The sequence below is a fragment of the Vanessa atalanta genome, chromosome 2, assembly GCF_905147765.1.
Source record: "Vanessa atalanta chromosome 2, ilVanAtal1.2, whole genome shotgun sequence".
Classification (NCBI taxonomy): domain Eukaryota; kingdom Metazoa; phylum Arthropoda; class Insecta; order Lepidoptera; family Nymphalidae; genus Vanessa; species Vanessa atalanta.
The window spans coordinates 7,716,313-7,731,654 of NC_061872.1; the positions used below are offsets into that span (position 1 = coordinate 7,716,313).

The 15,342-nt window shown below is 31.1% G+C and overlaps 1 protein-coding gene across 1 annotated transcript; it reads left to right on the forward strand.

The window, feature by feature from the left end:
* The first annotated feature begins 413 nt into the window (after positions 1 to 413).
* On the forward strand, positions 414 to 13,280 carry LOC125069243 (anoctamin-7-like). The gene is made up of 20 exons (XM_047678671.1): positions 414 to 661; positions 1,151 to 1,315; positions 1,588 to 1,766; positions 1,899 to 2,012; positions 2,102 to 2,204; positions 2,565 to 2,648; positions 2,723 to 2,841; positions 3,677 to 3,858; positions 4,612 to 4,702; positions 5,169 to 5,307; positions 5,697 to 5,858; positions 6,533 to 6,676; positions 7,070 to 7,236; positions 8,334 to 8,452; positions 9,018 to 9,105; positions 9,302 to 9,419; positions 9,963 to 10,070; positions 10,948 to 11,044; positions 12,307 to 12,404; positions 13,146 to 13,280. Exons 2-20 carry the CDS (start codon positions 1,256 to 1,258, stop codon positions 13,278 to 13,280), a joined length of 2,307 nt encoding a protein of 768 aa, XP_047534627.1. The 5' UTR covers positions 414 to 661; positions 1,151 to 1,255.
* Positions 13,281 to 15,342: the final 2,062 nt, after the last annotated feature.

The window sequence follows — 15,342 nt, forward strand, 5'->3', positions numbered from 1 at the left end:
CCGGACCGTAAGCTTCGTGTGTGCCTAGTATTCCATCATGTGAGCCGTACAGAATCACGCGGGGTTGGTCACCGGAGTACAGTATATAGGACAATAGTCAGTTATGTGACTTATTTTGTGTAATAATTTGAAATAATTGGCATAAGCTTGTTTTTTCTTTATCTACAAAGAGCTCGAAATAAGCCCTGAAATATGTTTTTAATTTTAATTCTCAAATTAGTATTTTTATGACCTATTTTATAACTCAACTCTTATTGTTTAAATCAAGTCATCGTGTGCCAGTAACGTTTTTAATATATAACCGAATTCTTTCAAAACATTTTAATTTACGCGAATAACAATAAATGCTTTAAACGTCCTAAAATACTTATTATAAAAACGCGGTTATGCGATATGCTTATCGTAAACGATTTCTAACTATAATTCATGGATTCCCCAGGATATAATTCATGTGGGAGGGGGCGTAAACTGCAGTACTTGACCTATTACGTGACATAAATATTTTTAGCTTAAATAGTATAACCGAATAAAAAAGAAGAATAGCTGTTGAGTGTTTCACCAGACGAGCTTGCATATTTGCAAGTCCCGTCAAAATCGGTCTAGCCGTTCCAGAGATTACCCGGAACAAACGAGCAGAAAGACAGACAAAAATTTAAAAAAGGTAAGTTGGTATATGTACTGTGTATACATACATATGCATTTAGTACCAAACGGTTATTTTAATATTACAAACAGATGCTCCAAGTTTATTATATGTATAGAAGATATAGATTATAATGAAAAATTACTTCTTTTAAAACTCTTTCTTTCCTACCGAAGCAGAAAGATTGTTTTAAAAGTAATATTTTCATTAAAATGTCAATAGCGCTCTGTACTACAAACGTCATTTTGTAGGCTGTTTTTGAAGGGTTTACTGCGTATTTTGTATGTAATTTTGTAGAAGAATCATGGACATCGAGGTAAATAATATTATTGAAATCGTAGTAATAGCTGTTTGTATTATATTATATATATATATAATTAGAATAGATATTATAAAACTATATATAATAGATATTATAAAAAAATGATTTATGCGAAACATCATCTTAGGTAAACATTAGAATTTTTTGTTTGACTGACATTATTTTGTTTTTTTTTTTTTATATAGGATAATCCAGCTTTTACAGGCTTTTTTAATGAAGGTCAGAAACGAATAGATCTCGTCATAGTAATAAATGAGGTAGATGCCAGTGAAAAATTGCAAGAGATTCGTATGATTTTTTTAATGAACATTCTAAAACTGGGCCTAGAACTTGAAGTAGAAGTAGGAAAGGTAAAACTACATTTCTTTTACATTTTTTGTGTTATGACTTGTTGTGACTTGTTGCGGCGTAGTAGCTATGGGATTTGTTAGCCTACAAGGCACTCCTCCTCAAAAAAGGGCCGGACTACAAGGGTATGGTAGGGTTGCAGTATTCTATAGCCTAATAAATTCGATCATCATAACGTTAACTATATATATACTTTATTTTTGTTTTTGTATTGATAGAACAGAATAATAATACAAAAAGCCAATTTTTTATCATATTACGGTGACAATTTCAGTTGGCGGAACATAAGAATTTGCTATTCGTTAAAGTGCACGCACCGGACTCAATAATTGAAGAATTTGGTCTACTTTTTAATGAGCGCAGATTCTTTAAAGATAATCATATTGACTTCGTTCACCCATATTTCAATTTCATTGGAATGAACCATGAGCGAGACCTAATTAAAACAATACGGTAAGATAGTATCATTATTAATAAATATACAAACATATTATATACATATTTACACAAAAATAATTGTTATTTACCTATGCGCGACGAATATAATTTGGACCTAATATAATCGTCCATAATTTAATTCATCAGAAATCAATACCCTGGACCTGGTAACTACTCAACTTTGGAGAGAAGCATGATTGTATATAAAATTCTTCTTCAGCTACCTTTTGGTCAACATGAAAATCATTACGGAATAGATAAGTAAGTTTTATTTTATATTTTATTTTAAACTGCTTTATCTTCTATTCTGTAATAATGTATAGAAAAACAATAAAGACAATTGATTACAGATTAATTAATTCAAATATTGTATTAGATGCATTTGCTTTACATGATGGGCCATACTTTATTACACCGAAACAGAAAGCGTCTGTATATATTAACGCAAGACAAGTACCTGTTTAAAATATTATTTATATCTATTTTCTATTTACAACCGATTTTTTTTATAAATTATATAATTTATATGGTTGATTTTCTGATCTGTTCTGTTCTGAAAAAAAGAATTATTCGAATGGTTTTTATTTGATCGTCATTCGACTTAGCCAATTATCGTGAAAATCATTGGCGTATCTGTTAATTTTACATTCTCATATCAAAGTTATTTATTCGAGATAGTATGCTGTCTTAATCCATTGATGCTTTATGAATAACTGAAACGATAATCCTATTTCAATAATGATAAGAACTTATATAAACATATAAAATGTAAGAGTATACGAAAATAAAGATCGTGAATGAATGAATTTTTAGGTGCTTTTTTATAATTGGGTTGGCTTTATCAATATATGGAAGATGCAACCGATTCATATGATAAAAGAGTATTTTGGTGAAAGGGTAAGTTTACTCGGTAAAGGTTATTAAGACTATTAAAAATATTTTCGAATGTATTTTAATTTTTCTTCCGTAAGGTTGCTTTCTACTTTAGTTACTACGAGTTTTTCAACATCATGCTAACAATTATAACGGTGGTCGGTGCATGGGTTGCATTCGATCAGTATTTTGCAACGGTTAAACCCGATCCCTTTACGTAAGTTAAAAAACCCTTATGCTTCCTTTTTTTTAAATAAGATACAAGAACGTGAAAATGTGCTGAGAACACGTTTAATTCGAGTTTCATCTAACAAATGCAAGTTTTCATGCAGAGCTTGCTAATCATGAGATGAATAAAGAACACCTAATTTTGAGGAAGAACTGTTCTCTCCCCAGAATTATGAGGCCCTTCATTAACAGAGATGTTCTTAATATAAAACTAGTGTATGGTTCGCGTATATTTATGTATCACTAGGCAAATCACTTGTCATAGAGCTTTTAATTTTTTACGACCTTGTTTTTCGACCTGCAAGCGTATAAAAATATAAGAAAAACATCGGAAGTATGTTTACATGGTAAATTGTAAGGGTTATTTTTTATCATTATCTCAAACAATAGTTTCTATATGCTTGTATAAATCGAAATTCATGTACCTTATTCTGAGGTACCTAATCATTAAATAAATGTCAAAAGTTAAGTATGTTCTATGTTGTAAATCAAATTGATTTGCTTTTGAAATAATTAGACAGCATTCTGCTACGGCAAATCCATAACATAGTGAAGGCTTCTTATGTCGACAAAATGTTTCGTTGGTATAGTGGACATGGACAGGTAAGGTTAATTTTCAGCGATTTTGATCATTAGATAATTATTATTAAAATCAAGTTTATTCATTAGAATAAACCTGATTTTGATAATAATTATCAAAAAATGGCAAACAAGTAAAAAACTATATTAAAGCCCGAAGTTTACATTAAGAATGCCTTTGTTGAAATTTAACAAAAACATGTAAATTAATCTACTATCTACATAGATCTCCCACTATTTTTTAGGAAGGTTGCTTGTGATGATTTAAAAAACCAAACGGACTTTTACTCAAAAACTTGTAATGAGTGTCGAAATATTACCCTCTGTCCTTCTCTTCGTTATTATGACTATTGCCCGGAAGTACAATTTATTGCGAGAATTGATAACGAAAACGTGTTTTATTATGCATTTTTTGTCTCACTTTGTGGTAAATATAACATATTTTTTCATTATTCAAGTAATCTAGTTAGCACCAAGAATGACGCGCTACATTTAAACTAGACGTTTGATTGGTTTGATTGGAAAAGTCTACACCGACGTCCCCATGCAATAATCAAGTATTCACAAAAATCAAATTTTACGTGAAAATCGTTTAGATTGTTTTGATCAAATCCTTTCAACAAATAATTATTATGACGTGCGATTAATTTTGTACAATTGGTTGAGCGTGTCAGCATTAAATTTTATACTCACAGACTTTTTGCTATATACATAAAAATACATAGGTATTACGTACAATGACTTTCTAATAAAAAGGTAATTTTAACGGCACTATGTATATCTGATCCGTATGTAAACTGTTAAAATAAATGAGTATAACATTATTTATTTAATGTCTTAATTAACGATCTTTTATCAATTTTAAGCATCATTTATATCTTGGGTTTAAAAACGGAGTAATTAGACTTTATATTCAAAAAGGTTATAAATTCTCCATTGCAGCATTAGTAATATTTTCCGCAATTCACTCCAATAAATGATAAACTCCATGTAATCGCTTTAACCAAATACTTGAAGTGCTTGTTACAGTATTTATCATTGTACAGCATAACAGATACAAAATTTGAAACGTTACTGTCAGGAGTAATATTTAAAGTTTACTTCGACAGTCGACTGACCAGTTTAAAATCAATGATTTTAAGAAAAAAATGGAATATTTCTAATTATTACCAAATTTTAGCTCTCCTCTTTGTAATACTTTGGAAAAGACATGAAACGTACCTCATGTGGATATGGGAAATGAATGAAAAATGTATAAACAAATTACGTCGGTAAGTCACGCGCATATCTTTTGGTAAATGTTTGATGAGGTCAAAAAACGGAAATTTATTAATTGAGCGAAAAAACAATTACGACATATGGCGCTTTGTGAAATTTTCAATATACATATGTATCAACAATTGCTTCTTTAAAAGAAAATGATTAATAGCAAAGCTATTAATATTACATCAGCTATCAAAAAAAAAGGCTCGTATACTTCATGATATACTATATAATCGTACCAGAGTCAACGATTTGTAAATGTTTAAAATATCTCTCTTCGATTTTATTATTCTACTGCTAAACATCGATACAATGTAGTTGCTATTTCCCCACCGTCATCTAAGAAAGCCAGTCTTATTAAAGTCACAATTCTAATTATTATTCAAGGAATGATTTAATTGACAAAACACTCATTTCGCCTTAACCGAGCTTCTCGTGTGACATGTTTAAAGAAAAATTTATGCTTTTTTTCAGACCTGAAGTTCTACATTACCCAAGTATATTTTACATGAAATTAAATCTGACTGCTTTGTCAATGGGCTATCAGAGTATATTAGTCATTATTATAAGAGGATTCATGATATTATTCACAATGGCAATATCCTGTGCTTTGGTACATACCGTTTCGTTTAAATTAAATAGGATTTAGGTTACTACGTTTAAAGAAAACATTATATCATATAATAAAATATTTTCGGAAATACATATTTACGGCAAGTGGCGCAGTAGTCGAGTGCTTTCGGAAGCGACAGTGAATACATCTCTGCGATACGAAAAAGGAACGCTTGCGGCTCAAGCGTGATCTCTGGACCTATGCGAACAATTTAGATACTAGTATATTGACTTTTGGTATTTCGTATACAGTGCAAATAAATCATTTATTATTTTCACCGACGGAACTTAATTACATACAATCGTAACAGTATAACATAACCGCTCTACATTATAACTTTATTAAAATTTACCAATAATATTATTTTTACTGTATTTATAAAATTTCAGCTATGGGCTATTCTTATCATATCGCTAAAGTTCTGTTATTTCAAACATTGGTATCGTCACATGGAACGTTACCCTAACCTAATCGGTTGGAAGGAAGGTGAAAATAAACGCATAGCGATGGCAGCGTCAATGCACACAACTTTCATGTTTCTGTTAAAGATAGTAAGTCATTTTTACATCACTTTTTTTTTGTATGGAAGTTTGTCATTTTTTTTTTTGTTAGAAATATAGATATTAATTGAATGATGAATGAATCAATTAATTAATTGATTCGTTGGGGTTTCTTAATAATGATTTACTGATGATACTATTATATATAATATATTTAAATACTTTAAGATCTTCAGTTTGGTTTCCATTTAATTGGTGACAATCTTATAAAGCGGCGACAAACACTCATATAATATTCTACCGCCAAACAACAAGACTTAGTATTGTTGTGTTCTTGTCTGAAAGGTGAGTGTGCCAGTGTAAATACAGGCATAACTCTTCTTCATCTTTATTTTAATTCCAAAGTTTTGTGACGCATTTTCAATCCACTGGCGTTGTCGAGATGATATATTAGTAAATTGTTACTGTTATACGGGCTTAAACTTACACGAAAAGTCGAATAAAATTACATTGTTCGAATTTTGTATATAATCAGATACATCATTGAAATCATATCAATTTTGATAGCAAAGTACAGGAGATATTTTGGCACCTGTACTAGCTTGATTAAGAATCATAAAATTAAATACTTTATTATAGACTAACTAAAAAAAATATATTTTTTTAAAAACATATTTCGTTTCGAACCGGCTGTAGTCTATAATAACATTCACTTTTTGTTTGAGGTTGTCATGATACTATCGTACATTTCAACGGAACTTGAAAAATACGACACATATGCATCATACGATAGATCTCTCGCTATTAAGATGTTTGGATTTAATTTCCTCTCAACCTATAGTTTAGTATTTTGCTACACCTGTCTTGGAGTGAGTACCTTTTTGAAATACAATTTGGTTTGTAATTATTATAAATTATTACGATTTAGTCTAAATTCACGTGATTAAAGAGATACGAAATACTTAAAATAATATAAAAATGTAAAAATTATGACAGTAAAATTTTTATGTTGTAAAAAACTACTTCACACTTTATCTCATTTAAATTTATAATGCAATAAACATTGTAAAAACAATGTTAATTTCATTATAAATTTAAATTGTGTTAAATTCGCAAATAATAATTGTTATCACGATTATTTTATTGAAATTAATTATTTCAATGCATTTTAAAACTATTTTTAATAAATCCTAGGAAGTAGAACTGCGCGTATATAACCTACGCCTCTTTATTTATATGACGCAACAAATTTATCTTCACAGGTATTAATATTCACGCACCATCTTGATAAAGATAATTATCATTCGCTAGAAGGCTTTGGAGTGATGAACAATGGTTATGGGACTTCCTTTGATGATATATGCGTGACTGTGGTGGTCATGATTGTTCTGGAACAAATCATTTTTAAAATTCCTACTATCCTATATTAGTAAGTGATTGACATACAAATGCTTTTCAAAATAATCTTGTTCTACTTATACTTTAGATATTGATATTATTAACCTTGAAATTCAATTTAACCTATATTTTATGTTATTTTTATTAACAAAGAATGAAGTCCACTTGACCGATTTCAAGGTTGACTAGCTAGAACAAATTACCCACTCTCATAATCCGACGGGCAACGGTAAATCCGACAAGCCCCAACACGACAGGATAGAGTTCAGGCGTAGGATTGGCTAACGTGCTTTCCGACGCACTATTTACACACTTCCAACTTTCATACTCCATTTTGCTACTGCGAAATTTCTCGATAAAGACTTAATGGGGTTACATTAAGTTTTATCCCCATCACCCATTACGGACCGCCCAATAGACGACAACGGTTTAGTTACTTCACCAAACCAGCGAGGGTGATCGGGGTCGTTGTAGTGCTCCGCCACGATCGCGAGGTCTGTGGATCACTCCACAACGGATTGCTTCAGCAAAAGTTTAGTTACTAGACCAACAAGACAATCGAGCAATGAATAACAATCGAATTTCGCCTGCTGAGCGAAAATTCTACAGTGACTCTTTTACCGTTCAGGCAATTAAGTTGTGGAATTATTTACCGCTTAATATAAAAAAATCTAAAACATTATTAATTTTCAAAAATTCCCTAAAGAAATTTTATCTTAAATCTGCATAGAGACGACTTATATTAGTGCTTATTTATTAGTCTATAATATTGATATATATATATATATATATATATATGTGTATATGTGTGTATGTATATATATATGTATGTGTATATGTATATATATATATATAGTGTATAGTGTATATATGTACATTGTATAAGTATTTACATGTAGATATTTGTATGCAAGTGTAGTTATAATACCGCCTTAGCACCACCTACCCAACTTCCATACAACCTGTCTCTTTATTGGGTTGTCTGGAAGAAATGGCTACTTAGCCATAAGGCCGCCCGTTGTACTCTACAATAATATTTAAATTTTTCTTGTAACATATTTTAATCTGTATCTTGTGGTGTACAATAAAGTATAAATAAATAAATAAATAAATAATAATATGTTGCAGTAAAATGTCAGACTACGACCAACTCTGTGTCTTCGATGCTAATATACCATGCTGGGAGAGGGAATACAAATTACCAAATCTTAATGAAATATTTATACATAACAGTTACAGTACATTAGGTAATTTTACTTTCTTAATAATTAAAAAATATATATTGACTACAATAGGAGCGACCATCACAAAATATTATATTAAAAAGCTAAGACAGTCACGGGGACTGCCGACAGCAGTGAAAAACTTGAAACTAAGGAGTAACAGTGATTTTTGTTGATTTTTACAAGTTACAAGTTTGAGCCAAGATGGCCCAGTGGTTAGAACGCGTTCACCTTAACCGATGATTTCTGGCTCAAACCCAGGCAGGCACCACTGAATTTTCATGTGCTTAATTTGTGTTTATAATTCATCTCGTGGTTGGCGGTGAAGGAAAACATCGTGAGGAAATCTGCATGTGTCTAATTTCAACGAAATTCTGCCACATGTGTATTCCACCAACCCGCATTGGAGCAGCGTGGTGGAATATGCTCCAAACCTTCTCCTCAAGGGAGAGGAGGCCTTTAGCCCAGCAGTGGGAAATTTACAGGCTGCTAATGTAAGTATACAAGTTTAAAAGTCAATATTTTTTATCTCTTTCCGAAAATCATTCAACGTGCCCTAAGAAGTTTTCACTTTAAAATCTTGTTTCAGCAATGAAATTCGCAATGGCCACATTGTTCTCTTATACATGTCCCATAGTTACTTTGTTAATTTTTTTGATGAGTATATGGGATATAAGGTAAGTGTGTTTTTAATGCAATAATTATATATAAAATATTAGAAAATTCAAATCCAATTTTCATTAACAATATCAAAATCAATAACCTCACCTGCCAGCTCGAAAAACACATATAAACTAATAAACTCATTTTGATCGCGTTACGTGTGGAAATAGATCTAAATATTCAAAATGAGAATAATTAGTTTTTTTTCAGGTATAAAGCACGAAGAGTTCTTCTATGGCATCGAAGGCCGTTGTTGATAAATGCATCAGGGCCCGGCATTTGGCACCGTTTGATTTTTATGGCAGCTCATGTTATTCCTCTATTGAACGTAATCAAATTTTAAAAATATACTTAGCAAAGTTTCGTTGAAGTAGTTGAAGTAGTAACCAAAAAAAACCGTTATGAAAACAAAATAACGTAAAAGATGTTATCAAGTACCCAATGAACGACGAACGAAACTTCTATACCTAAAGGTCATTCTATTCTTATTAAATAGTTTATTTAATATTTTATAAAGTGTTATATATACTAAATTACAAAAAGTATAATGTAGGCGTAAATGCGTGCTTGCCTCAGAGGCAAGCTTAGGCAAGCTCTGAAAAGTGAGTGGATGATCAGAACATTCCCGATCGAGCTCCATCGTACCCTCGATACCATGACGTTATTTTAAAATGAAGCTTTTCTGTCTGATGGTTAGTCTTCACGATCCTATAATTCAAACTTAACAAGGAAAACGAAACTCTTTCAGTAAAAGTTTCGATACATCATCGAAATATCTTAATATTTTCTCATTCGTTAATTAATGGAGATTACCACCGGGTTATAAAATAACTAACCGTAGTTGATAAATAACCAAAAATTTGTTTCGCAGGCATCTCTTATAGTGTTTCAATCGAGATATTTCCTTAAGGAACATGCATTGCAATATTATCTTGAGTTCACGAATAATCGATTCTTAACCGGTGAAATACGTCCTGAAGTAAGGCTCTTTTTTAATTAATCTAATAATCTTCGACTTGGTTACTTGAACCTCATGTTTATTATGATCTTCCAAATTGTAATCCCAACGCTCATCTTATTGCAGTCTTTAGAATGTTTCTTTATACTACTTTCAAAAACTTTTAATTAATTAATAGATTCTTAACAATGTGGAAGTAAAACATGTCATTAGGTTCATGTTACAAATACAATAATCGCAACCTTGCGATTATTGTATTGCTTTATACCTGTAAAGCGTATGTTGTTAATTATAAAAAAATAAACTTATATAGGTACTACAAACTAAACTATTTTTTTTTAATTATTTCAGTAGGCGGACGAGCAAGTGGATCACCTGATGGTAAGTGGTCACTACCGCCCATAGACAATGATGTTGTAAGAAATATTAACCATTCCTTACATCACCAGTGCGCCACCAACCTTGGGAACTAAGATGTTACGTCCTTTGTACCTGTAGTTGCACTGGCTCACTCACCCTTCAAACCAGAACACAACAATACTAACTACTGCTGTTTGAGAGTAGAATATCTGATTAGTGGGTGGTACCTACCCAGACGGGCTTGCACAAAGCTCTTCCACCAAGTATAGTAGTGTATATAACTATGACTGTTAGTCTATCATCATCCTCCTGCCATTATCCCAATTTACTTAGGGTCGGCGCAGCATGTCTTCTTCTTCCATACTTCTCTGTCAGACGTTGTTAGTCTAGACGTGGATTAAATATTAATTAGAGAAATAAAACAAATTATTTGAGATGTAGATAAGTAAATTTATGAAAGACAGAGATGGCCGCACTAAAACGGTAATTTTTTTTTTATTATTTATTTGTTTCTAAAAGCTGTCGTCAACATTTCTAGATATATATAATGCGAACTGAGCTATACGATCAAATACGAGCTTTACAATACAAAGTTGCTAAAGAAGTGCTATCATTCAGAACCTGTTCTACCCTTGGTACGTAGTATAAAATTTCAATACGATGATACGATTTCAATATGATAAGTAGCATTTTATACAGAATATTATAGAGGTGAGTTTCATATATCCGTTTTTCGGATTTCACGCAAAAAATACTAATCCTAAAAAAAGACTACTTCATTTTATACGTTCTTTTTTATTTAAAGTACATAGACAGAGGAAAATGAATCTGATGATAAGTGGTTATTGCCAGCCATCGTCAATGCGCCACCAACCTTGGCAACTGAGTTGTTCTATCCATCTGTTAATTAGACGACTTTGTGCCTTACTATGTAGTTACAATGCCCTGTAAACTGGAACACAAGAATACCTCTTAATTAGATTCTATGGAAGTAGAATATTCGATAAGTGGGTGGTACCTACTCATTCAGGGCTCCACGAGGCCCATCTCAACTACATGGTCTCCACCATATTATGTCTATCTTACAAAGATATTAAAGAAGTGGTGATAATACTACATCTATTGAAATTTAATCAAATTATCACAGAGTTTAATTCTTATCAAATTATATAACATATTTATTTTAAACATTTTTGGAAGATAATTTTTTAACAATAAAAAGTTGATAAATATTTTAATACATATTGTAAAACGTATTTAAGTTTTTAGTGGTAATAGTTAATTACTAATATATATTATTAATATGTTAATTGGATAGAATAAAGTAAATAATACATCAATTGAATTAGAAATATTTAGTCGTAAGTTTGTTTATTTATCGAGCGCCGTGAACTCTGCAATCGTTTTGAGTCGAGCAGCCCTAGCCTGCCCGTAGTAGCAAAATGATAGATTGAATGATTCCCAAGGTTGGTTGTCGTCAAGTAGGCATGCTGCAGTGAGTCTGATAAATTTATATTCTTTCAGAGTTTATAATATTAATCACAAAATTAAATATACCATAAATTAAATATTTATGCCATAAACATTGGTGTTTTAAAATTGTCGAACTAGTACCAAGTACTTTCAATTTTTTTTGGTCATATCATATTTTGTATTTCGTCATTTGGCATTCAGAAGCGCGAATGTGAAAGTATTGCATTTTTTTTCTTCTTATATCGATAGTATTTATCTAAATAATAAATAAGAAAAAAACAAAATCAATATTTTCACATTCGCGCTTCTGAATGCCAAACGACGATATATTTCTTCTTATATCGACAGATATGTTTAAATAAATTTAGAAAAATGCCAAACACTTCTGTTTTATTACCAAAAACAAAATAATATATATTTTTAGATTTCTGGGCAATTGGGGACCTTGATTACTATAATCCTGCACTGTTTCCTTGGTGGACCGTAAGATGTTACAGAGTTGAATTCTTGATTTTATGTGAGGTAATGTTATAAAATATATTTTTTAAATATACTACACGAGAATTTATATTTTACTTAAACAAATACAAAACTATTCGTTTATAAAATATAAACCCTCGATAGGTTTCTAATTGATTCTAATCTTGGTAAATTAAAAAATTTGTTGTGATTCAATGTGATCTAATTTAACTTCGATGTATATATTTTTTAATTAGTGATACTTTTGTGTGATGTATCCCCCGAATCCCCTAGTTTCCACTATAATTCATCACACAAGGATGTTTTATTTTTTTAAATTGTGATGCCATAAGCGGCGAAATTTTAAAAATACCGAAACAAATCCGATATTTAGTACTTTAGGTCAATTTTGTTGTTATGATCCGTTATCGCGTTATTTGGTGCAATATCAGCATTCTGTCATTGTTCGTTCGCATTGCCTGTGTAATAAAAAAACTTCTTTCCTGTGCCGCGACATTGAAACAACGGCGTGGAATACATTACATGGACAAGCTACAGTTTTTTCGTGCCATAATAAATAATGCATGCCTCGTTAGTGTTTCTATCGATCCACTTTAGTTCCAATGTTCCGATGATAATTTCAATGATATTTAAAATGTTAGCTTTCATGAATTCATCTCCACCTATGAAGTCATATTCGATGTCAAAGTAGTTTATTTACCCACTCTCACCTATAACTGTAATAGACTGAAGCAATTGTATATCATAAAATAATTTCTAACAAAATTATAACTCGTTTTCTAGGCCTTCTTATTGCTATTTACAATATTATTACATTTTCTAATTCCTTCGATGACTGACGATATGAAAGACACTATCAAGAAGGAGAAACAAATCAAACAGGAATTCTATATCCGCAAAGGTTTTTTAGCTACATAACACTGCATTGAAGCTAAAATAAAACATTATTTACCGTAATTATTGTTTTATTGTTTATATAATTTAAAAATGATTTGCATTATTACAACGTCATCTTAGTAAGCTCTGGGCATTGTTGTAAGCGTTACCTATAGGTATATAAACATCCTGCGGGAATAAAAACTACATCACACAGATTAAAATAATATTTATATACAAATAGGAATATACTATCTACTTGGTGGTAGGGCTTTCTGCAAGCCCGTCTGGGTAGATACCATCCACTCATCGGATATTCTACCGCTAAACAATATATCTTTGTATTGTTGTGTTCCGGTTTGAATGAGCCAGTAATACAACAGGCACAAGGGATATGACATGTATATTTTCCGTTGCTGACAAAACGTATTGCTGGGAACACACTGACGATATAAAACAACGATGAATTAGGAAGGCATTAAGTGCTGATTAGTACTGCGAGTATAGTAAAGTTCAAGGCAGTCTAGCTAATAGAAAAGAAGTCTTACAGAAATCTGAATTAGATCGAATTTGCTGGGCGAATCGAATGGGCTATGTAACAAGAAACTCGAATCTCACCTCATAAGACGAGTGTGATATGTCAGAATGCGATATGTGACATTGACTATAATAATTATTAAGGTTATAGGATACACGTATCAAAATGGCGTATTGCTGTAAGTCAGCTGTCAAAAATTCACGAGTGAAATACGAAGTGAATTCTTACAGAATAGGTAGTCTTTGCAGGTTAATAAATAATTTTGATAATTAAGTGCTAATAAGGTGCTTTCATAAAATTGTGAAAATTGTATTACTATCACGTCCTCCGCCATAGTACTCATTGTCATATAGAAAATATAAATGAACGTTTCTGATGAGATTTAAAAGAATAAATAAAATATGTTTTTTGTACAAAATCCAAGAACTCGCATTGGAGCAGCGTGGTGGAATATGCTCCAAACCTTCTCAAACGGAGAGGAGGCCTTAGCCCAGCAGTGGGAAATTTACAGATTGTTAATGTTGTACATCACGGAATAAACATTTTAAAATAAAAGATTACTCATTTGATTTATACTCGATTTTCGGCAATCGGAAAAACATTAATGTATCCCCAAGTAACAGTATTTTTATATCTCGCCTTATGTTCACATATGTACTTAATATGTAATTCTTATTAACATCTAAATAGTTTATATTCTTAAAGTAGAACCTCGACTCACGTAACAAAGCTAGTCATCGTCTTCAGTAAACCACCTATCAGATAACAGCCACATTAATTTATTCTTTGGATAGTTTTAGAATTAGACATCGTGTCTAAATCTACAAATCCGCCCTATGTGTGTAAAATATTTGTCAAGTAAAGTATATTTATTTTACCATTTCAAACTATATGACAACTAAACTTTTCCCTTTTACTTCTTTTTCTCGTTTTATGTCACAATGCTTAAAATAATTCTATTGTCAATTTTGATAGGATTCCGAAATGGACTTTGTTAATGCTTTCCTTTCGATGGTTTTATATATAAATATCTATTGATTATTTTTATTTCAACGATACAATATTAGTCAAAATGGATTCAAATAAATGCAGTAGATACAAAACCTTTCGAGAAGAATTACCGACGAAAAAATTTCAGGTAGCGTTTTTGCATTAATAACTAATTAAATTTTTACATCCTATACAGTACGTAACTAGAGACAAGACAGGTCTCTACGGGAATGAAATTTTTCTTAAGTTATTGTTAACATCGTATCTTTCGGAGAAACTAGTCGTATTTGCAAACTAAAGTTTGAATGTTTTTTTTTTCATTTAAAGAATAGATATCCGTAGTTATTTATTTTAGTCAAGGTATTATATTGTGGCAAATAAATCAAACAAACTCCGATGTGTTTTTTTACCTTCAGATTTTATTGAGTCTCCTAGGGATATCAAACGTTTTAGCAGCGTTTGTTTAATCTTGAAAGGGAAGTTTATTCTAAAAATGAAATAATGTATACCTATGATCATGTGAAAGTTCCTTATTAATGGGATGTTAGCTTGAGTCTGTAAAAAGACAAGTCAAAT